Source organism: Lithobates pipiens, unplaced genomic scaffold (assembly GCF_037356315.1).
Source record: "Lithobates pipiens isolate NorthernLeopardFrog02 unplaced genomic scaffold, aLitPip1_a1.2 Scaffold_18, whole genome shotgun sequence".
Lineage (NCBI taxonomy): Eukaryota > Metazoa > Chordata > Amphibia > Anura > Ranidae > Lithobates > Lithobates pipiens.
Window position 1 is genome coordinate 46,549,623 of NW_027507758.1, and position 23,969 is coordinate 46,573,591.

Genomic DNA, 23,969 nt, shown 5'->3' on the forward strand with positions numbered 1-23,969 from the left:
GTTCATGTAAACCAATGGGATATATACTGGAATTTTTAATTATTAATTTATTCACTAGTAATAGTGGCAATCAGTGACTTATAGCGGGTCTGTGATATTGCGGTGGACAATTGGACACTAAGCCCTGGTTCACATAGATGCAAATTTGACATGTCAAATCCCATGCTAAATCAATGGCAGTGTCCAAATTCCCAAAATAAGTTTTTGTCCTACTTTTGGCGATTTTGGGGTGCAATTTCCATTGACATCTGTACAGATGTCTCTGAAATGGCCCCCCGAATTTGGGACCGACATGCGGGAATTAAATTGTGCCAGTCCAGCTGAACTTGTGCAATTTCATTCCCACCGTCAGTGTGAACCAGGGCTCACTGACACTTTGTGGGAACCAGTGACACTAAAAGTGATCGGTGCTAAAAAATATGCAGTCACTGTACTAATGACACTGGCTGGGAAGGAGGTTAAACATCTAGGGCTATTAAAGGGTTAAATCTGTGCCTAGCCAGTGTTTTAGTGTACACTGTGTGCTAGAAACAAATTATATCCCCTGGTTTGCAGAAACACAGAATGCATCCCTTCCCTCTTGTCAGAATGGCAATCTGCCTTGTTTACATAGGCAGATTGCAGTTCTGTGTCCTTTACCGACGATCGGCGGGTGCCTAGGGACACAGTGCCTGGAACCTGCAGATTGTATTCTGCTGTGAATCACTCTTCCTACTTCCCATAAGTTTTAGATCTAAGGCATTGTACCTAGGTGTACTATTCTCACTGAATGTGGAGAGAGATTTAGGGTGTCACTTCTGTGCTGTGCACTGTCCTCCTTTGCTGGAGAGAAAGTTGTACCCGAGGACCTGCAGTGCAAGGATCCCCCTGCTTCTGCTCCATTCTTTCTGTGGATCAGTGCTTCCTCTACAGTCATCAAGGGGAGCTCTGCAATACAGAAGCAAATCCCTGCTTTTACCAATGCCAGAGAGTGACACATGAAAGCAGTAATGAGAAGATTAGCTGCAGAGAATGAATATGCAATAGTTGTGGCTAGTCCTTTACCTCTTAAAGCGGAGTTCCACCCAAAAATAGAACTTCCGCTTTAAAAAGGGAAGGTGACCCCCTAACATGCCACATTTGGCATGTCATTTTTATTTTATTTGGGGGGACGGGAGACAATTCCAGCTCCCACTTCCTCCCAGAGCACCGCGGCACTGGAAGGGAGATCACCTCTCCTCCCTCCCTCTCGGCAATCATCTGGGACACGTCACTTTTCCCAGATGATTGCCCGGACCAGTCACAACGCACAGTGTGTGCCCGGCTGTGAAGCTACAGCCAGGCGCCCGCAGTGACAATGCCGGCACCTCGGGGGGGGACGAGCGGGGCTTCACTCCCCCACATCGCCGGACCATGGGACAGGTAAATGCCTGACTATTAAAAGTCAGCAGCAGCATTTGTAGCTGCTGACTTTATTTTTTTATTTTAATTGTAACTTTGCTTTAATTGTCTTTTTTGGGCACAATGTCTACAGTTCAGGTCCTCTTAAACAGCTCACTAAGAAAGCCTTGAATTTAAAAGTACTGAAGGAATCTGCCAAGCCCTTGCTAAAAACAAACACGAGCTTGGAAAAATCAGATCCTTCCACCTTAACGCACATTCAATTCTGCAGCTTAATAATTGATAAGCATTCGGGGAAGTTCACTGCATATTTTATCATTTTCCTTTTCACACTGGTACTCCATTAAGGAGGAATTTCACAGCCTAAATTCACACACACAGATGATGCACAGTATTGATATTCTGCTTCTTATGCAAAATATTGGTCCAAAAAAAGAAAAAAAAGAAAAAAGAAAAAAGAAGAAAAAAGAAAAAAAGGAGACAGATAGAAAATTATATACATGATTTATATAGCGCCAAAAGTTTACGCAGCGCTTTACAATGTATGGGGGGGGGGGGCAGGAAACAACACAATTACAGTACATTTCAATACAAAAAAGGTACAGGAGGGACCTGCTGGTACAGCTTACATTCTAAAAAGGGAGGGGGTGGTGGTACAAAAGGATAATAAAAAAAAAATAAAAAAAAATATATATATATATATATATATATATATATATATATATATATATATATATATATATATATATATATATATATATATATATATATATATATATATATATATATATATATATATATATATATATATATATATATATATATTTTTTTTTTTTAACAGAATTGTATAGTATTTGACTTTTATATTAATATCATGAATTTAAATTGGAAAAAAGGAAAAAACTGCGCTATGATAAAAATATTATACTAATCATCCACAATGGAACTCTGATCAGCTGTAGCTTGACTGTATTACATAATTACAGATAAAAACACATGAAAAATTGAGTAAGCTGCGCTAAATCATAAACCCACATAAAATTCAAGGAAGTAAAAAACATTAGACAAAATTTCAATAATAATGTGCAAAATTAGGCCTATTACCCCCAGTCCTAAAGAAGAAGGACCATAGGATAATTGATCACAGTGAACAACGAAAAAAGAGGAAAAGAAAAAAAAAAAAAAAAATAATATATATAAAACAAAATAGTCAACACCCCATGTGTAATTATATAAACATTTAAATTCCAACAGAGTCCAATATAGATGAAATCGGCAAATCTTCTACTGTGTAGCAAGTGCTTGAGCCACCACCATACAGACAAAATTACTCCTTACCAGAATTTCATGACCCCCCCCACTACAGAGGGTCACCAACAGCATGTAACAATAGATATCTCCCACTTCAAAAAGGGTCTCAGCTGTTCTCCTCCCTCCACCGATATCATGACCAGGTTGTCAAACAAGTATCTTTAGTTATCTCCCATATATTAGGTCATATGTGCCAATTCCATGCAAAAGAAATGAAGCTCCAATAGTGTAAAACCTTTTAATATAACTCAAATATGAAAACAAAATGCACTTGCAAAGCACAAAGGAAAGATCAGCCTTAAGTCCGATGCGCCGGCCAGACGCAAAACGGACAAACTCGTCGTTCCTGGGTACAATCCCTTCGTAAGGGGTGACGTCAGTGCATCGCTCATCCCTACACGTTTCGCTAAAAATTGCGTCATCCAGGGGCACTGAATTTAAATGAATATAAAATTTTATCTCAGCCATAGTCTAAGAGAAGTTAAAAAACAAAAAGCACCTCTCCTTTGAATTGCATTGAAAATGTAACAATTAAGCATCCATGTTATTTTCAATTACACACAGTAAAATCGCATGGATTTTCGGTGCCATTAATCTGCACCTTTTTTCACCCGCATCTCAAAAATATATATATTTATATTTATATATTGATGCGGGTGAACAAAAGGTGCAAATGGCACCGAAAATTATATTATATATATATTAAAAAAAAAAAAACACACACACACCACCATACACACACACACACTTTATTTTTCCCCCTTCTTTGTATTGCATTGTTTGTATTTTTTTTTCCCCTTATGGATACTATGTGATCTATATGTTTAGGCTGACCTAAGCGGTATTAAACATGTACTTCCACAGAAAAACGTGAGCATTAGAATAAATAAATAAGAATAATATGTATGTACATTTTAATTATTTATTAAAGTAAACCTGTCACAAAGTCAGGTAGTTCAAAGTCAGCGTATAATGAAAAATGCATGAGCAATTCACTTTCTCTGAAAAAAGGAACGTCAAAAGGCTCCGGCGGTATAAGCAGCTTAAGTTACAGTCAAATCTCTAATTTTCTTAGTTGAGCTTAAAAGGAGAGATCCAGAAATTAGAAGTGAAAAGGACAGTGGGAGGTGAGGTTACAGTGTTAATTACAATTACCACTGCAGAGACTTTTTCCCCAAGATACAGCACTCCTAAATCTGTGTATTTTGCTCTGTCCTAATTAAAAATACTAAAGACTCTTTTGCAACATTTTTCTTATAGAAAGGTGTGAAATTTTCAATGCAGGACACATTTTTAGGTGTGGGTTCTATGCATTTTGTGTTCCCAGGGGAGGAGTGTACAGCCTGCATTAAAATGCATGTTCAGTGCATTTCTATCCAGCTCTTTTGCACATTTGTTCAGTATAAATGTTGCTAAGAGGAATATTATTGCATATACATGTAGTAACCGATTCATAAACAGCAGAGAACTGTGATTATCCACTCCAAAAGGAACATAAGATCCATGCAGCCATCCTGGTAAAAACATGGATTTTCCTGCATATTCATGTACGACTGATGCAGGGCTGGTGCTAGACTATTTTGCTCCCTAGGCGAGACCAGCTACTTGCTCCCCCCCCCCCCCCCAAAAAAAAAAAAAAACACACAACACTGTACCACTAAAATATAATTTCTATATGGTATACAAAGGGTGCAAAACAGTCTAGCAACGGCCCTGTCTATACCCCCTGTGACGTTTGTTGCCCCCTTATTGAACTGCCGTACAAAGCAACATTTAATTTTATTTATTTTTTAAGAAAGAAAAGGGCAAAAGCAGGGCAGAGGGCTGGGCGACAGCAGGGCAGAGGGCTGGGCGACAGCAGAGGATTGGGTGAATGCGGGGCAGAGGACTGGGTGAACGCGAGGCCCAGTCCTCTGCCCCGTTATCGCCCAGGCCTCCGAGAACTGGGTGAAACCCCCATTTTAAGTCTATTCTATGTAGCCAGTAAAAGGAAAGATGCCTATACTTACCTATTCTGAAGTTGCCTTGGTGTGGTCACATGATCGGGTCCAAGCACCAGCTTCAGTGTAGGAGGAGGGACAGCTGACAACAGATGCCCATAGTAAGTCTATGGGTAATGTCATTGCCCAGGCTCTGCAGCCATTGCTGGCAACCTCTCCTCTACACTGAAGCCAATGCTGAAAGATCATGTAACTGGACGGGAGCGACTTCAGAATAGGTTAAAGTGGTGGTACACCCTGTACAACCACTTTTACCTACAAGTAAACCTATATTAAGGCTTACCGGTAGGTGCTTGAAATATCTCCTTAACCTCCGCGGTTTAGGAGACATTTACAAAAAAGCCGAGCGCCGATGTCTTTGGCGCATGCGCACTTTAGGAAGGGCACATCGTGCCGTTTCTAATAGGAGTCATACCATGACTGGCGGCTCCCGTGCACATGCGTGACGTCACACGACTTCGGCCATTCACAGATCTGGAGTTTGCGGCCCTCGGAAGGAAGAGGGGCGAAGATGGACAATCCCTGCTAGTGGGGACAGCGGTGACATTGCGGGCTTCGGTTTCACGTAAGCGACACATAATGGGCTACTATGCAATTCATAGTAGTCCATTACGTTTTACCTTTGCAGGGAAATAAAGAGGAAGTAAAACCCACCAGGGTTTACTTCCTCTTAAAGTATAGGCATCTTTCCTTTTACAGGGTAGATAGAATAGACTTAAAATGGGGGTAGGAGTAGATTTAAGCTTAATTGTTTTTTGACTTGCCTTCCACTTTATCAGACCAAAAAAAGGATCATTTTATGTTTGTGCTTTACATCTCCTGTAAAAAAAAAAAAAAAAAAAAAAAAAAAAAAAAAAACAGAACTGGATAAAAAAATAAAAATAAAAAATTATGTAGATCTGGTTCATTAACCATGCATTTCACTGCACACACAAAAAAAAGAAAGTGTGAACCGTCCAACAATCCAACCACCCAGAATTTCTCATGGGCAACTAACTGCAATGTTCACAATTCAGTGTTCAGCCCTGTGAACCAACTCGTTTGAGCATTTGCAGCTTGTGGCAAACTCCGAGGGCTGAGAATCTGTCAGATGGTGGTTTTAACACAGGAAACCAACCAAGACCTGAGCTGCTGCTCAAAAGATAAGATTGTCCTAACCAAACCACAATCCTTTACTGTATAAAGATTGCTGCCTACAACACTCTAGGCCAGAGGCGTCCAAACTTTCTAAACAAAGGGTCAGATTTCTGTCCTTCAGACTTTGTGGGGGGGGAGCAGACTGAGGCCAGTGGAAGTAGAAAATTCCCTGGTGTATGCAATGTACAGGCTTGGTGGTCAGTGGGAGTAAGACATTTACATAGAACCCGTGGTCAGTGGAAGGAGGAATAGTGCCCCATCCAATGGCAATGGTTGGAGGAATATTGCCAAGTGTTGGTATCAGTGGGAGGAATAGTGCCCCATCATTGGTGTCAGTGGAAAAAAAAAAAAAAAGTGCCCCAAGGGCCGGATAAAAGGCAAGCAAAGCCATCTAACCCACAGGCCGCAGTTTGGAGACCACTGCTCTAGGCTTTTCCAAGGAAGATCAATGGCTAAACAAAAACACGACAATGTGTTTTTTTAAAAACAAAAGGGTGGTGAAATTAACACAACTCATTAGCAATTTCTCTACTTCAGAGGACAGCACCCAAAACCTATTCCAGTATCTACTACTATTCAAAAGTTTTCTTTGCCCAACCTTTCCACTACTACAATGATAGCAACATGTGCATTAAGCTGAATGAAGGAAATTCCTATTGCATCATGGGAAGTAGGCTGCTTCTTCGCATTTTTCAAGAGTTAACATTAAAACATTAAAATAACTGCATATATGCACATCAGTAAAGCTGGCCTTACACTCGTACCATTCCTTCGGTTTTCTAAAAAAAAAGATAAAAAAAAAAAAAAGTCAGTAGGGTTAAATCCACGTTCAATTTGGACCCTAGTAACAAGAATATTCAAAGAAGCAGGGTGGAACACTTTTCTTGAATGAATGAATTTCTAACAACATATGTCATTTTTGTTGCAAAATTCCATTCATACCAAAAACAAAACGTCAAAAGTAGAATTCCAGAATAAACCTAACTAATCCAAAAAATGCTCCCTCCCCCTCCTAACACCAATTCTGACTGACTATCTTCTGTGTTAGAAAGGTGTATACTTACCTGTTTTCAGCCTGCTCCAGCTCTCATGTCAGCCAGTGGATGCTGCAGGGGAGAGGAGGGAGCACAGACAATGGCTGGGACATAGGAGCCTCCTCTTTCCCTACTTTTCTACCTAGTTATCCCTGAGATAATGTAATCCAACCACCCCCGCCCTAGTAAACCTTACCCCTGCCCCAGAGCCACAGCATGCTGCAATATTGACATCCATTGACTATAATATATACACACACACACATATACACACACACACACACACACACACATACATATATATATATACACACACACAATATATACATACACAGTATCTCACCAAAATGAGTACACCCTCTAAATATTTTATCTTTTCATATGAAAACACTGAAGAAATTACTTTGCTACAATGTAAAGTAGTGAGTATATAATAAAATATTTACAAAAATGTGAGGAGTGTACTCACTTTTGTGAGATACTGTATAGATAAATGTTATCAAGTTAGAGAATATGTAAACCCAACATTTCATATTCCCGATATGTGGCTGCCGTACCATGTACTTGTATAAGAAAGTCTCCTCTTCTCTTTGTTTTGCTTCCTTTGTGTGAAATCCCTGGTGTTCTTGCCAGTCCCCCTGCTTTCCTATCAAAAAAGGGCCACACTAGGCATGAGAGCCCTGCATGGTCAGTTCTCTAGCTATGCTGGAAACTCAGCCTGCTTTCCAATGACACCCCTTAGCCTGCATAGCCATTTATTGACAAGATTAGTGTACTACTGTTTCTCCTCACCTAGCTCTTATGCAGAACAGAGATTATAAAATCACTTCCAAAAATATAAAAACATTATAAATACCTTTTATTTATTTTTGTATGTATTACACAAATGCTTTGCTTTTCATTTCTATTTAAAACTGAAAAGGATGGTTGTTTGTTTTGTTTTTTTTAAGTGAGGATTTATATTTATACACACACACACTTTAAAGTAGGACTATGGCTTCCCATTAAAGAAAAAAAAAAAAAAAAAAAAAAAAAAAGGAAGAAAACTATGTGCAGCATTCTATTCATTGGAATGGACTGACTGACAAAACACCACAATGGACAGAAAAATGGCCAAGTGACAATTTTTGAAAAGCAGTGCAATGTCCGTGCCTAGTGTTCTCTTTTACGCATATTCATCACCTAGATCAGCGGTCCCCAACTGTGGCCTGGGGCTGAATGCAACCCTTTGCTTGCTTTTGTCCAACCCTTGGAGCACTATTTCTACCACTGCCACCAATGGTGAGCCACTATTTCTCCCACGATCACCATCGATGGGGCACTATTCCTTCAAATGACACCAATTACAGAACGCTATTCCTTTCCCTAATACCAAAAAATGCATGGTTTACTCCCAATGATGCCAGGACAATTTTTCCTCCCAATGGCCACAGTCCAGCCCCTCCTAAATTCCTAAATTCTTTAGGACACTAAACTGACCATTCGTTTAGAATGCTTGGAGACTCCTGTCCTAGGCCCTTGGAAAACACCACACAATATGAGCTGCAGAAATCACTGATGATTTCAGGCTGGGGAAAAAAAGCCTTAAGTTAGCCATTGATAGAATTTTTGACCGAAAATTTGTATGTTGATTGAAATATTTAATTTACGTTTAACATTTGATTTTGGGATTAATGGACGTTACCAAACAAAAACCACATACACTGTCAGAAATGTGTTTGTTTGAGAAAGATTTTCCATCTCTCTCCTTTGAATTTTCTCATTGCTGTGGTTGAAAGCAAACATCAATTTGACCCTACCATTAGAAAAAAGAAAACACTTTCTTAGAACAAGGAATTCCAATGGTCAACTTTTTTCCCCCCCTCTCACCATAGCCACCTGACTAGAACTGGGGAGCTGTGATGCTTCTGAACGCCATGTCTAGGTCCCAATCTGCTGCATCTCACCGCGCAACTACTGCAGCTCCCCAATGATGATCAGAGAAGGTTTAAATCACTTTCCCCCACTTGTCATAGAAATTGGCCAAAGAACCTGGCAAAACCAAGAATCTATGGGAGATAGCAACATTTGGAGTCTCATAAAACAGTAACAAGGAGAAGTTACCATGGGACAATAAAGTCCCAAGAGGGCCATATCTGCTCTCTTTCATCTGGATAAATCAGACCCCTAATTATCCATCGAGTTTCCCAACAAACTGTGCCATTATGAACTACCTTACCGTCCACGTCTCACTCTGTCTCCTCCTGGAAGTGTCAGGAATAGTAAATATTACATCTGAATGGCCAGAAAAAGAAAAGCAAGGTTTCTGCCTGGCACGGCGTGCACACACTTTGTGAGCAGATGTGTTATTGTAATGCTGGAAGAATGCCACGTTCTGTCTCTATGCACCAGATCCCAGACTGTGTGGCTAATATGTGTTGTGTGAGTTTAAAGATACAGACCAGAAGAGGCCTTTGTCAGAATAGTAACAGAAATGTGATATGCAACATTAAAGTGACACTAAACTCTTGTTAATGAAAAAATATTCAAGTTTGTATTCTTAACTCTAGTCCCTTTTTTATCTCAGCTGCCTCAAAATCTCCAGACTCCTTTTTGGACTGCTGTGATTCGCTTTTCTGTTAGAGGGTGGCTATGTTCCATCCCCATGGTCCCGCTGTATGTAGGAACGTAGCCTCCCCGCCTTGGTCCCGCTGTATGTAGGAACGTAGCCTACCCGCCTTGGTCCAGCTGTATGTAGGAACGTAGCCTCCCCGCCTTGGTCCCGCTGTATGTAGGAACGTAGCCGCCCCGCCTTGGTCCCGCTGTATGTAGGAACGTAGCCGCCCCGCCTTGGTCCCGCTGTATGTAGGAACGTAGCCGCCCCGCCTTGGTCCCGCTGTATGTAGGAACGTAGCCGCCCCGCCTTGGTCCCGCTGTATGTAGGAACGTAGCCGCCCCGCCTTGGTCCCGCTGTATGTAGGAACGTAGCTGCCCCGCCTTGGTCCCGCTGTATGTAGGAACGTAGCCGCCCCGCCTTGGTCCCGCTGTATGTAGGAACGTAGCCGCCCCGCCTTGGTCCCGCTGTATGTAGGAACGTAGCCGCCCCGCCTTGGTCCCGCTGTATGTAGGAACGTAGCCTCCCCGCCTTGGTCCCGCTGTATGTAGGAACGTAGCCGCCCCGTCTTGGTCCCGCTGTATGTAGGAACGTAGCCGCCCCGCCTTGGTCCCGCTGTATGTAGGAACGTAGCCGCCCCGCCTTGGTCCCGCTGTATGTAGGAACGTAGCCGCCCCGCCTTGGTCCCGCTGTATGTAGGAACGTAGCCGCCCCGCCTTGGTCCCGCTGTATGTAGGAACGTAGCCTCCCCGCCTTGGTCCCGCTGTATGTAGGAACGTAGCCGCCCCGCCTTGGTCCCGCTGTATGTAGGAACGTAGCCGCCCCGCCTTGGTCCCGCTGTATGTAGGAACGTAGCCGCCCCGCCTTGGTCCCGCTGTATGTAGGAACGTAGCCGCCCCGCCTTGGTCCCGCTGTATGTAGGAACGTAGCCGCCCCGCCTTGGTCCCGCTGTATGTAGGAACGTAGCCGCCCCGCCTTGGTCCCGCTGTATGTAGGAACGTAGCCGCCCCGCCTTGGTCCCGCTGTATGTAGGAACGTAGCCGCCCCGCCTTGGTCCCGCTGTATGTAGGAACGTAGCCGCCCCGCCTTGGTCCCGCTGTATGTAGGAACGTAGCCTCCCCGCCTTGGTCCCGCTGTATGTAGGAACGTAGCCGCCCCGCCTTGGTCCCGCTGTATGTAGGAACGTAGCCGCCCCGCCTTGGTCCCGCTGTAAGTAGGAACGTAGCCGCCCCGCCTTGGTCCCGCTGTAAGTAGGAACGTAGCCGCCCCGCCTTGGTCCCGCTGTATGTAGGAACGTAGCCGCCCCGCCTTGGTCCCGCTGTATGTAGGAACGTAGCCGCCCCGCCTTGGTCCCGCTGTATGTAGGAACGTAGCCGCCCCGCCTTGGTCCCGCTGTATGTAGGAACGTAGCCGCCCCGCCTTGGTCCCGCTGTATGTAGGAATGTAGCCTCCCCGCCTTGGTCCCGCTGTATGTAGGAACGTAGCCGCCCCGCCTTGGTCCCGCTGTATGTAGGAACGTAGCCGCCCCGCCTTGGTCCCGCTGTAAGTAGAAAAAAAAAAAAACACAAACACACACACACACACACACACACCATTTAGCTTTAATACTTAATAAAATGTCTCATTATCTCCTGCCAAAAACCAGCCTTGAGACATAACCTTGCTACACATGGCACATCTGCTGGTACCTGACATTCAGCTGACAGACTTATAAAATAGTCAGTATCTATAAATTGTAGCTCTCCAGACAAATTTACAACTGCTCAAGAGTTGAAACTATGGGGAAAAAAATAAATTAACAAAACAAAAATATTCCTACAGTCACTAGCCCAGTTAGAAATATTCCAGCTCTGTAAGCATCCTATCACCAAGGTCAGTGGGAATGAAATTAAGGCTAAATCCAAATTTTGAGCTATCACCAGAACAGGGAGAGAGGGGAAAACTAAGAGGAACACTTGCTCCTGTGTCAACTGTCTAAGGTCTGCCACATGGGTCAAAATTTATCCTGTTAAGCAGGGACTGGACACGTTTTGATTCATGTATAGACAAGGAGACAATACCGAAATCGATCTACTATTCCACTTCTGTACAACGGCCCTGTTAGAATTTCACCACTTGATCAGTGTCACCGGCTACAGCTTGCAATGCTGATCAGCGTAGTCTGACGGCAGGGAAGTACAATAGCTCAGTGGAGAGGATTCCCCCATCCACACTGAATGTGTGGATGGGGGAATCAAGTATTTTTGTTGAACCTGCTGGCTAACTGGAAAAACAAAGAAAAAAAAACCCTCATCTATGGGCTACCCAAGAGAGAATATCCCTCACATTGGAAGGAGAACTTCTCATTCCCTGTTGAGTCTACAGGACAGGAAGTGGAAAAAAAAAATTAAAACTCTCCAATCAGACACAGTTTGCAAATAAAATCATTGCCCATAAGTGCCACCTATAAGTGTTCATCAGTGTTGCTTTTCAGTGCTGCATATTAGTGCCTCCACATTAGTGCCCATCAGTGAAGGAGAAAAATAACTTTGTTGACATCATAACATTTTGTAAATAAGAAAAAAAAAAAAAAAAAAAAAAAAAAAAACCCAGTGGTGATTAAATACCACCAATAGAAAGTTCTATTTGTGCAAAAGAAAAATGATAAAAAAAAAAAAAAAAAATCATCATATGGGTACAGCATTGTTTGACTGCGGAAATGTCAATGTGCAACAGCTCTGAAAGCTGAAACTTGGCCTAGGCAGGAAGAGGTGAAAGTGCGTGGTATTAAGATGGTTAACAAGGTGACAACCCTGTTTGTTGTGCAGTGAAATTGGAGGAAGTGCTCCTGATTGGGAGAGGACCGGCAGCCCATAGTGGTTTTTTTTGCTGCCCCAAAACACCAGCATGAATCGAATTTTTTCCAAGAAAAACGTATATCAGATTTAAAGAATAAAAAAATAAATAATAATAATAATAATAATAATAATAATCTAAAAAAAAAAAAAAAAAAGGGGGGGGGGGGGCTATAATCGTTCCAAGATTGCGTCCTAATCAAACAGTGCCATGTACTAGTTGTATGCAAAATAGTAGCAATCGATCACAACACACTTCAGTTTTCTGATCATGCAGAAAAGGCTCTTCCCATCTCACCCTAAAGCCTCCCCTTGTCAAGTTCCCTCAATTATAATCTTAGCTGAATAATAAATGCACGATACAAAACAAGCCAGTTACATCACTACATATGACTTTACTTAATTTCCATATCAAAGAAAATCTGAGAAAAGCAAGAAACAGATTGGAGATTTAACCCCTACAATACCAGGCAGCCTGAGACCCAAACAGTTCTGCATGTCGTCAGCTAACATTACAAAAAAAAAAAAAAAAAAAAAAAAAAGGAAAAAGGAAGAAGAGTATATGTCCCACAGAAGTCTTCTCTTTTTTAAAGTCTCTTTTTTTTCCCTAAAAATAAATAAATAACGTTATACGCTCTGTGCAGTAGATTTGCACAAAGCAGCCTAGATCCTCCTCTTCTCAGGTCCCTCTTCTGTGATCCTGGTCCCTCCCTCCTGTCGAGTGTCCCTACAGCAAGCAGCTTGCTATGGGGGCACCCGAGCCCAAGCTCACTGTATCCATTCAGATACGGAGCCCGACCCAGCCTCACCCACTCTCTCCGATTGGCTGCTATCAAAGTCAGCTAGCCAATCAGCAGGGAGAATCTCAGACAGCTGAGAAACTCGTGGACAGAGAGGGACCTCAGGTAAGTATTAGGAGGGCTGCTGCCCACAGAAGGTTTTTTATCTTAATGCATAGAATGAATCAAGTTGAAAAAAAAAAAAAAAAAAAATACAAAAAAAAAAAACCTGACTTTACAATCCCTTTAAGGCCGCGTACACACGGGCGGACTGTATGGCGTACTTAGTCCGTCATACAATCCGACGGACAGTCCGTCATACTTTCGAATGAACGGACTTGACCACACATGGATGCACAAACAGTCCGTCGAAAGCTTGCGCGATGACGTGTACAGCACGTACGACGGGACTAGAAATAGGAAGTCCAATACACAGCAATGCACCCTTCCGCCGTGTAAATCCTTTCTAGGCATGCGCCATTCTTAGTCCGTCGAACTAGCCTACTGACGAGCGGATTGTCCGCTGAAACCAAAGTACGACGGACAGAATTTCGAAAAATCCGAAATACTTAGTACGCCAGACTGCACACTGAAAAAGTCCGCTGAAGCCCACACACGAGCGGACTGTCCGCTGAAATGTGTTTCGACGGACTAAGTACGCCATACAGTCTGCCTGTGTGTACGCGGCCTAAGTCCAGATGAATCACATAGAAGGGCTCATTCACACCAGACTTGTTGGGAAACATTGCCCAATGCAGTCCCAATGCATAGAAAATACTTATGTCCTATTGCTTCATGTTGGTGTGCACTGAAAAAAAAAAAAAAAAAAACACAACACCACGCTGCTGTGTACTGCATTACATAGCAGTTAGTGGACAATCAAGCTAAATGTATTTGCGTCGTGGTGCTTCATTAGTGGGCTGGCTGACTCTTCCTGGTCCTGACAGCCAACCAAAACCCCTTATAATCCATAAAAATATACTCAGGCATGAATTGGAAATTAAAAGCGCTGGTTTGCACTCCGACCAGAAATTACATATTTTCTGGACATTGGAGCGCAGGTGAAGTGTAAACTGGCACTTTCAGTTTTCACGAGTATATTTTTATGGATGTGACTGCAATTTTACATTAAAAAAAACAAAAAAAAAAAACCTGAATTTACTACGCTATGAGAGGTTCCTTTACCACTTCGCTTAGCGAGTGAGGTACGCACAGAATCTCTTAAAGGCACAGGAGCATGTTACAGGAGATGGTGGCGCTCAGTTGTCTATATCAGGGGTCTCCAAACTTTCTAAGCAAAAGGACCAGTTTACTGTCCTTGAGGCTTTAGAGGGAGTAAATAATTCCCCAACAGTAGTGCCCCATCATTGATTTTAATGGAAGAAGAGCAGCCCATTGTTGGGAGCAATGGAAGAAGAAGAGTGGCCCATTGTTGGTGTCGGTTGGTGAAATAGTGACCCAAAGGCCAGATAAAAGGCAAGCAAAGGGCCACATCCAGTCCCTGGGCCACAGTTTGGAGACCGAAGGATATCGCTGGTGGATCAAGCATATGATATCTGTTTGAGGATACACTTTCTTGGAGGCAATTTATTTAATTTTGACCTTCTTTGAGAAAAGAAGGGATTTATTTCAGGTGAGTGCGTTGCGTTTATATCTGGGATTAGAGGAAGAGCACTTTTTTTTTCCTGGGTGCAACTATGATTCTTTTTCATCGCTTCAGTATTTAATTTACGGGTACATGGAGCACTTGATTTGCACTGTTAACCATTACATTTATTACACATTTGCTTTATTATTTATTGAGGTAGATTTGTATTGTATTATCGCGGTTCAGTCTTAAAAAAAAAGAAAAAAATCCTCCTTGTACAATCAACTTCAGGTCAAGCAAAACTAGGTAGTAGGAGGACCCAACTAAACTATCCAATCTGTTCATATCCAATCAGGTAGGCCCTTTCACTACTTACCTGTTGGTAGATCTAACTAGAGTTGGTTGTTCAAACAGACCATAGGTGTGCATAACCTATTGCATTAGCGTGTGCACTCCAAAACTCAAACATGCATTTTAAATATATAAACACACAAAAATGTAAAAATAGTATTATGTAGTAGAGCAGTGTATGGTGTCAATGTTAATAATATATATATATATATATATCAAAAAAAAACTGCACCCCATGGGGTGATTAGGGTGTGCCAAGGCACATCCGGTACACCCCATGCACACACCTGGGAAACCACACTTTAACTTACAGTATGCGACGAGTTTAAGCCAATCCCACATCAATCCCCAATCTCACTGGCTGTTAGAAAACGCTATGCAGGAACATATAACCCATCTGATCTACTGAGAAATTTTCTGTCTCATGCCCTTTAATAAAGCCTTATGCAATTGTTATGACTAGACTGGAGCTTTGGTGACCCACATACATAAGATTTGCCTTCAATTCAAGCTAACCCGATTTTAAAGGCTGAAAAGCCAAATTTTGATTGGACTCCATGAATCATTGCCCATCTTGGCTTTTGAGCAGAAATAAGCAGCGTTTGCGCAATCTATGATGGGAAGCAGATGATTACAGTTGCCAGTCCAGCACCCGACACCTCTGTAACCACAGCCTAAGAACACAATGCACAATGTCCCTGCGGTTTGCTCATGTCCTCACTGGCCTCTTCTCATGTATACACAGAAAAGCAGGAAGATCCAAGAAAGGTCATTATCTGACATAAGGATTTCCTTCAACTCACGGCAGCCAGGGGTACAATGGCGGAGGGTGCAAAGGGTCATTATAAAAAATAAACCCCACACACACACACACACACACACACACACACAGTCAAGTGGAAGTCAAATGAATGCAGACAACATCTTCCTTAGCCATTATTATTTAAATCAAGATATTTAATAATATTACGTAGGAGTGTTTAGTTAGTAAAAAAATAAATAAATAAAAACCCTATACACCACTGCACACACAAAAACGCAACACAGTGGTGGAATTCCCTTTATCAACTAATCAGACTATCCCAAGCATGTTACATTTATGCTGGAAAAATGACAGCTGCATTCCAATTGGCTGCCATAGGCACCAGACACTTCTCATCCGTGAACTTTAATGGAATAGTACCAGAATTCTGACAGTTCAAAGGAGGTTCTGTAATCTGTATGCTTCCTTATAGTCCTCGTGCACCTAGGGGCTATACAACGTAAAATTTGGGTGCTGCATACAACCACCCATAGATATCAAAGGATGTACATAGGGATAGACCAGTACTTGCATAAAACATGAGCATGGGTACAGACACTCCACTTACATCCATAAGAATGCGCATTTGTGCAAGTACCAGCGCATACCACATACAGCCTTTTATTTCCATAGGCAGCTGTATGCAGAATTTGTGGCTCCCAGTTAGGGAAATATGCCCAACTTTTACATTTAACAGCCCCAATATTTGCTATATACTATATTAAAATGTACTCACAACAAGAACACATAAGCTCATTTTCCATGGCAGGCTTATATTTGACCATTTTCTGTACTGCAGCACAGAGAGTTTTTATTTCAGACACAGTGACAAATGCAATCTACCACTGTGTCAGCAATTGCTACCATGAAAGCCTCCTAATAACAGTGGAAAAAACAAAGCAAAAAAACCCACACACTTGAGAATAAATCCATTGGTGCTTTTGTCTATACACACAAGGGATAGCATTTGTCTTCCTGAAATAGTGATTGGTGGGTTTCTATTACTTTCTCATTGGAAGGGGCAGGCATAATATGGACGCAGACCGTGCAGCTGCACAAGGGTCCATTTATACTAGACATGTGGGTCATATGGTTGATGGAGGCCACTGTCACTCATGTAGACCTGAACATGGCACACTTTTATCTAGCTGTCAAGGGATACCCAATGAAAGCAGTTTCTTTTCCTTGACAATTAGTTGCATGGAGAACCCTAAAGCTGGTCTTACACAGGGACTATTTGGTTATTCTGTCTACGGCTACTCAGTAGTTAAAGTAGTGAACCACACAGAGCTGGCCATACCCATAACAACTCTATGGATTTAGCCATGCTATGCAGTGTAGATGGAAACTCTCCCACGGTAGTCTATTGTACGTAGACATCAGCCGATTGGCTAAAGTCACTTTCGACTGGCTTTTTTTCTGACCGTCTCTTTATTTTTTAAATTGAAGTTAGTCAGGTCGAGTGGCAGGATCACCCATTCACAATAAGCAGCTGAAATTCGAACAGTGTATGGTCAGTTTAACTGTGTAGTTCACAAAGACCCCAAACACGTTTCATACATTTCTGCTGATCAGCTGTAACTCTATCCAGCCCTTACCATACATAGAGATTTTATGGAAAAAACATTATCATCGTCATGACAGATTTAGTAAAGTTTGCACGTTACTGAGTTGGAAAGCCAAAATGTCACCTCTATACATGTGATGAGGCAGGGAGACTGAAGAGTAAGCTCTGCTGGGGTTCAAGGGTCTATATAATGGGTGCTCAACCTGTGGCCCTCCAGCTGTTGCGTCACTACATGTCCCATCGATAGGTGTGCACAGCCATTAGGGTGTGCACCCCAAAGCTTGAACACACATGCCTTTCTCTGCAGCCTCAACTGCACAGGGCAGTGAATGAATGGGAAGTGCTCTGTGTGGAGCTTCCTGTCCATTTACAAACTGAAGCATAGCAAACAGTTTACTATGCATCGGCAATGAATGGACACAGCGATCAAGTGTTTTCGCTGTGTTAATTTACAAAAGAAACTATTTGAGGGCCAACAAAGAGGGGGGGGGGGGAGCCTGAGAGGTAGGGAGAATTGGAAACACACAGTGATTAGGGTGTGCCCAGCCATCACCCCCCCCCCCCCCCCCACTCGCTTATGGTCCCATTATACCTCTGCCTTTGGCAGTCATGCTTGCAATGCATCATAGGACTTGTAGTTCTGTAACAGCCGGAGGGCCACAGGTTGTGCATCCATGGTCTATAGGAACTGCTACAGAATAAAACAGAACAGCAATGATAATTATATTTTAAGAGAAGAACAAATAGAAGGAAGGCGATTTCATTTAGGATGTTGGATTACAACAGGCAAATATAACAGGCGTGCACATGTGACTGAACAGGGACCATGAATTGTGAGCTCTGCTGATGTACACAACCATCTGATTGGTCTTCTAAATTGCAAGCTCACATGAGCAGGGTCCATTCAACCCTCTTGCATTGAATTGTCTAGTAAAAGTTGGCGTTCTATAATAATGATAACAAATGTAATGGGTACAAATCAACATTACACACCATGTAACACTAGTAAAAAATATTGACAAAATGTAAAAGCTGGAAGAAAGGCAAGTGCTCTTTTGCACAATGTTAGGCAGCAATTGCCCAATACATATATATTGGCAGGTCAACGAGCATCTCTCTCTATTGGTCCAGCAACACATGTGCACAGGAGGCTCTGCATAGATTGGAAGCTTTGCTGGGACAGGGATTGATGATATGTTAGAAGGCTGGCCATTGGCTAACCTGTATTTGTAGGAGTCGGGCCATATAATCCCCCCTCCTCCACTGCATACTCATCGACCAGCGTTTCCGGGTTCCCTCCTCACCCATTCCCCATTTTTTCTACATTTCATACTCAGGGTATGCCCTCTTGTAAGCATCCTCTCAAGGGCAACCCATTGGTTGGGGTTACTTCTCCAGTATCCAGACTCTGCCTACAAGAATAGTTATATACTGATACAAATAAAAGCTTTAAAAAAAAAAAAAAAAAACAAGGGTAGAGTGGACGTTTTCAGCTATGTGCAAATTAGACCCTCATCTTTCAAACTTTCTGGAAACTCATCTGGATTTGTTACAATTTTGGAACATTTTGGGACTCTCTTCATTGGGTTCCATTTTGGAACACTGGTAATCAGAGTGCCAGAAAATGGCACTATGGCCCTTGGAGCCATAATAACAGGAAGATTGCTGGAGCCAGTATGCTGGGACTAGTAAGTTCCACTAGACCACAGGTGTCAAACAAGGCCTACGGGCCAAATCCAGCCCTCCAGGCCATTTCACGTGACCCTCACACCTCTCCCGCAGCTGCAGGAGAGCTCCAGCCCTCCTCTGTTCTTCCTCCAGAACCCTACTTTCAAGCAATGCATCCAGCTTCTTCCCAGCAGCAGCATAAGGAAAGGGGGTGCACGGTGTTGTTAGGGAGATTAGGGGGACACAACGCCTGATGGTGGGGTGGCTCTTGACATCTAATGTAAGGGGAGGGGATGCACTGGACATCTAATCTTACAGATACAACCGCCCCTTTTGGAGGACAATCATGAGGCTGATGTAGCCCATGATGAAATTAAGTTTGACACCCCTGCACTAAACCATTCCTTTTTTTGGTGGTCTAGTGCCCGCAGCAGCAGCTCAACCCTCAAACCTCTCCCATCCATTATGCAAGGGGCACAGCAGGACAAGCAGAAATGTGTGGCCAAGTCAATCCCCACCAACTGCAGAGCTACAAATCCAACTATACAATACTTTCTATGTGCGCTGTAGATCCTGATCACAAATTACATTCTACGATGAGTTCTTGGGGGGGACAGCAATTTCTATCCCCATTTGATTCTGTGCATTTTATGAATGTTTTCTGAACACCCTAGAAAAGAACAAATTGGCACTCAGAATGCTAGGAGTGTCACTTTTACACCTGGAAGTGGGATCATAACATCAAAAAGGTTCATGGACCCAGTATACTAGAACTTGTAGCTCCACCAGGAGTAAGAACAGGAATGTGTTGATTATTATTCCACACCAGCAGAAGATCGACAACATGCGCCAAAAGACACGACCCCGGAGGTCACACATCGCACATATCCTGCAGCTACGCCCGCCCTCCACTCATCTCCACCATGTCTCAGCAGTTAACAGAGAGGAGGACTGAAAGCCTTCTACAGATCCTGTGCTGGTACAGCACCCCTCTCCATCTCCCATGGTCTCAGCATTCAGCAGACTCTGGCAGCTGACTTCAGCCCTCCTCTGGTCCCAGCTCAGCCCCCAGCTTCTTTCTGGAAGAAGGGCATGGTAAGGGGGATGCACTGTGCTAAAAGAGGGTGGGGGGGACTCTTGACTTCTGATGGTGGGATGCTCTGGACATCTAGTATTACAGACACAACTGGCCTATTGGGAGAAACCAAAATGCTGATGTGGTTCACAATGAAATTAAGTTTGACACCCCTGATCTACAAGTTCAATAGTACCATGCTGCTTATGTGCCCTATGGGTCCAAACCTCAAATAGCATTCTATAATCAACTTTTGGGATAAAATCATTTCTATCCTCATTTGATTGGGTTGGATTTTTGAACGTATTAGGAACAGGACAAACTGGTAATCAGAGCGCCTGGAGATGACATTTGTAACCATAACATCAAGAAGGCTGATAAAAGGCAAGTATGCTGGTATTTGAACTGTGGCTTCACCAGCACACACATAGGGTAGTTAGCCATCAGTTTTTTTGTTTTTTTTTGGCAGCCAAGTGCCTCCAGCAGTAGATCTCCCCTCCATCATCAATGACCCCCCATCCCAAAAAGAGGACACAGGAGGAACAGGGATGCGTAGCCCAGTCAATCCCCGCCAGCTGAAGATATACAAGTCTAACAATACCATGCTGTCCTGTCCTCATATAGCATTACACAATACATTTTTGGGGTAAAACAATGGTTTCTCTCAACACATCATTGGGTTGGATTTTGGAAACACCCTGACAGAAGCTCAAACTGATAATCAGAGTGCTTGGAGGTGACACTCGGACCATAACATCAAGAAGGTTGATGAAGCCCAGTACGTTGGGACTTGTATCTCCACCAACAGTAAGAGCAGAAATGTGTGGCTGTGTCATTCTCCACCAGCTGAAGACCTACACGTCCAATAGTAAAATGATACTTATGTGTGCTATAGGTACAGACCACAAACCACGTTCTACAATCAGTTTTTGTGGTACAATTTCTGTTCTCATTTCATTGGTTTGGATTTTGGAATGTTTTGGGAACACCCTGACAAAAAGGTCAAAGGGGTTATCAGAGTACATGGAGATGACACTGACACTTGGGACCAAAGCGCTGTGCAGACTGTTGGCGCTATATAAATCCTGTATAACAACAACAAAGCTACTGGAGCCCTCTAAACTGGGACTTGTAGCTCTACCAGGAGTAAGAGCGGGAATGTGCAACTGTCATTCCCCACCAGCAGAAGATCTACAAGTCCAATAATAAACAATTTCTATCCTCATTTCATTGGGTTGGATTTTGGAATGTTTTGGAAACACCCTGACAAAAAAGGTCAAAGTGGTTATCGGAGTACCTGTAGATGACGTGTTGACACTTGGGACCAAAGCAATGAGCAAACTGTTGGCGCTAAATAAATTCTGTATAATATACAACAACAACGCTGATGAAGCCCAGTACGCTGGGACTTATAGCTTCACCAGGAGTAAGTGGAATGTGTGCTTATGTCATTCCTAACCAGCTGAAGGTCTACAAGTCCAATAATAAGATGATACTTATGTGTCAATTTTTGGATAAAACTATTTCTGGCCTCATTTCTTTGGGTTGGATTTTGTAATGTTTTAGGGACACCCTGATAAAAAAAGGTCTAACTGGTAATCAGAGTACCTGGAAATGACACTTTGACACTTGGGACCAAAGCAATGAGCAAACTGTTGGTGCTATATAAAAAAAAAACTTGAATAATAATAATAATAATAATAATAATAATAATAAATAGCAGCAAGGTTGATGGAGCCGCTACACTGGGACTTGTAGCTCCATCAGGAGTAATAACAGGAATGTGTGCTTATGTCATTCCCCACCTGCATAGGATCTACAAGTCCAATAGTAAAAAAAATTATATTCTTATTTCATTGGGTTGGATTTTGTAATGTTTTAGGAACACCCTGGCAAAAAAAAGGTCAAACTGGTAATCAGAGTACCTGGAAATGACACTTTGACACTTGGGACCAAAGCAATGAGCAAACTGTTGGTGCTATATAAAAAAAAATTGAATAATAATAATAATAATAGCAGCAAGGTTGATGGAGCCCAGTACACTGGGACTTGTAGCTCCATCAGGAGTAATAACAGGAATGTGCGCTTATGTCATTCCCTACCTGCATAAGATCTACAAGTCCAATAATTAAAAAAAAAAAATGCTATCCTTATTTCATCGGGTTGGATTTTGTAATGTTTTAAGAACCCTGACAAAAAAAAGGTCAAAGTGGTTATCAGAGTACCTGGAGATGACACTGACACTTAGGACCATAACATCAAGAAGGTTAACGGAGCCCAGTTCCCTGAGACATGAAGCTCCACCAGGCCACATCTAGGATATCTATCGGTTTTAGTGGCTCCAGCAGCAAATCACCCCTCTATCCTCAATGCTCCCCCCCACAGGGGACCCTGGAGGAAGCAGAGGGATGTGTGGCCGTGTCAATCCCCACTAGAGGATTTCCTCCACACTCCAGCAGTATAACAATAGGCTTAAGGCCATGTGTGTGCAGCCCAGGCAAGCCTGCCCCATCTGTCTTACCCAATCCTCGAAGTGCCGGCTCCCATTCTGCAGGAGATCCTCGAACTGGATGGTGCAATTGGCCACAAAGTCATCGTAACCGATGGGGGCATCGTGGAAGACGGCCAGCTCGATCTTCCTGCCATTGCAGACGTCGGTGGAGAAGTCATCGTGCCAGGCTGGGCTGTTGGTCTTCTGCTTGGTGGAGGTCTGGCCGATCCTTGAGTCGTCCACATTGACGGCGATGTAGGGGTCCAGAAGGAAGGTCTGGGGTCGGGGCCCCACCGCGTGCCTCAGGGACCAAGCTGTGGGCTTCAGGTTGACAGCCTCGCAGATCCTGATCTTCAGCAAACCATTGAAGACCACCATGGCGAGCGAGGGGTTAACGGGGAGGAGGGGGAGCCGAGATCCACCACCTCTCAGCTTGCAGCGATCGATGGAGATCCGATGGGATCTGCCTGCTCTCTTCCTTGCGACTCCCACTCAATCCAGGGCTGATTTCTAACGGAAAACAAGGGGGACGTCCTCCTCCTCCTTTTGCAGCTTCCAAGGGCTCTGGAGATCCTCATGTAATCCCGGCCGGCTGGAGGGGAGGGGGGTTACTGCTGACTCCTCTCTCTCTCTCTCTCCCCGTCTTCTCTCTCTACCTACCGTCTCAGCTGATCCATGCAGCAGCAGCAGCCGCCGAAGTCCTCCTTCGGGTCCGAGGTCAACACAGCAATCCTCCTCCGCGCACAACACAGCACGGCCAAAAAAGCAGGGAGCTCACATCCGCATCAGGACTGGGGTCACCTCCCCAGGGACGCCTCCAGCTGCTCCCATGCAATATACATGAGCCTGGGCTGGGCCGGCTGCAGAAAGCCTTGGATCCAGTGTGCAGATTCCTGCTGGATGGCAGGCTGCTGCTGCCTAAAGAGCTTGTTGGTGCTGATCAGCAGCGACACCCAACCCCTCCTCCTCCTCCTCTCTCCTTGTAATGCAGGAAATGCACAGAAGACGTCAGAGTGTGCTGCTGACACATACAGGCAATGGAGGCTTCAGCAGCTCCTACCTAGCAGTGTGTGTGTATTGGGGAGGGGGGAGGCTGGCAGCCCTGTCCCTGGTTGGCTCACATATCAGGGCAGCAGAAGGCCACTTTCACTATTTAAATAGATAGTTACTTACCTCTCTGATCAGGTATGACATTTCCTCTGCCAGGGAAGCAGGACACTGTGTTGTAGCAATCATGAAAAAAAATTATACAATGTTACTGACCTGTTGGAATGCAAAACGTAATATTTGTGTTTAAATGCGTGTATTAATATTTTTGTATTTATATCTTATGTTCTGCCAAGGAATCAAAACATGATA

At 43.4% G+C, this 23,969-nt stretch overlaps 1 protein-coding gene across 2 annotated transcripts in view; it reads right to left on the reverse strand.

The window, feature by feature from the left end:
- The window catches only part of PRKCE (protein kinase C epsilon), a 569,674-nt gene extending 546,079 nt beyond the window's left edge, over positions 1-23,595 (reverse strand). Inside the window, exon 1 of one of the 2 annotated variants that reach the window (XM_077485651.1) lies at positions 22,641-23,595. In XM_077485651.1, the coding sequence (XP_077341777.1) occupies positions 22,641-22,988 (348 nt within the window). In that variant the 5' untranslated portion in view covers positions 22,989-23,595. The remainder of the gene's footprint in view (positions 1-22,640) is intronic. The other variant, XM_077485652.1, reaches the window with a different exon arrangement.
- Positions 23,596-23,969: the final 374 nt, after the last annotated feature.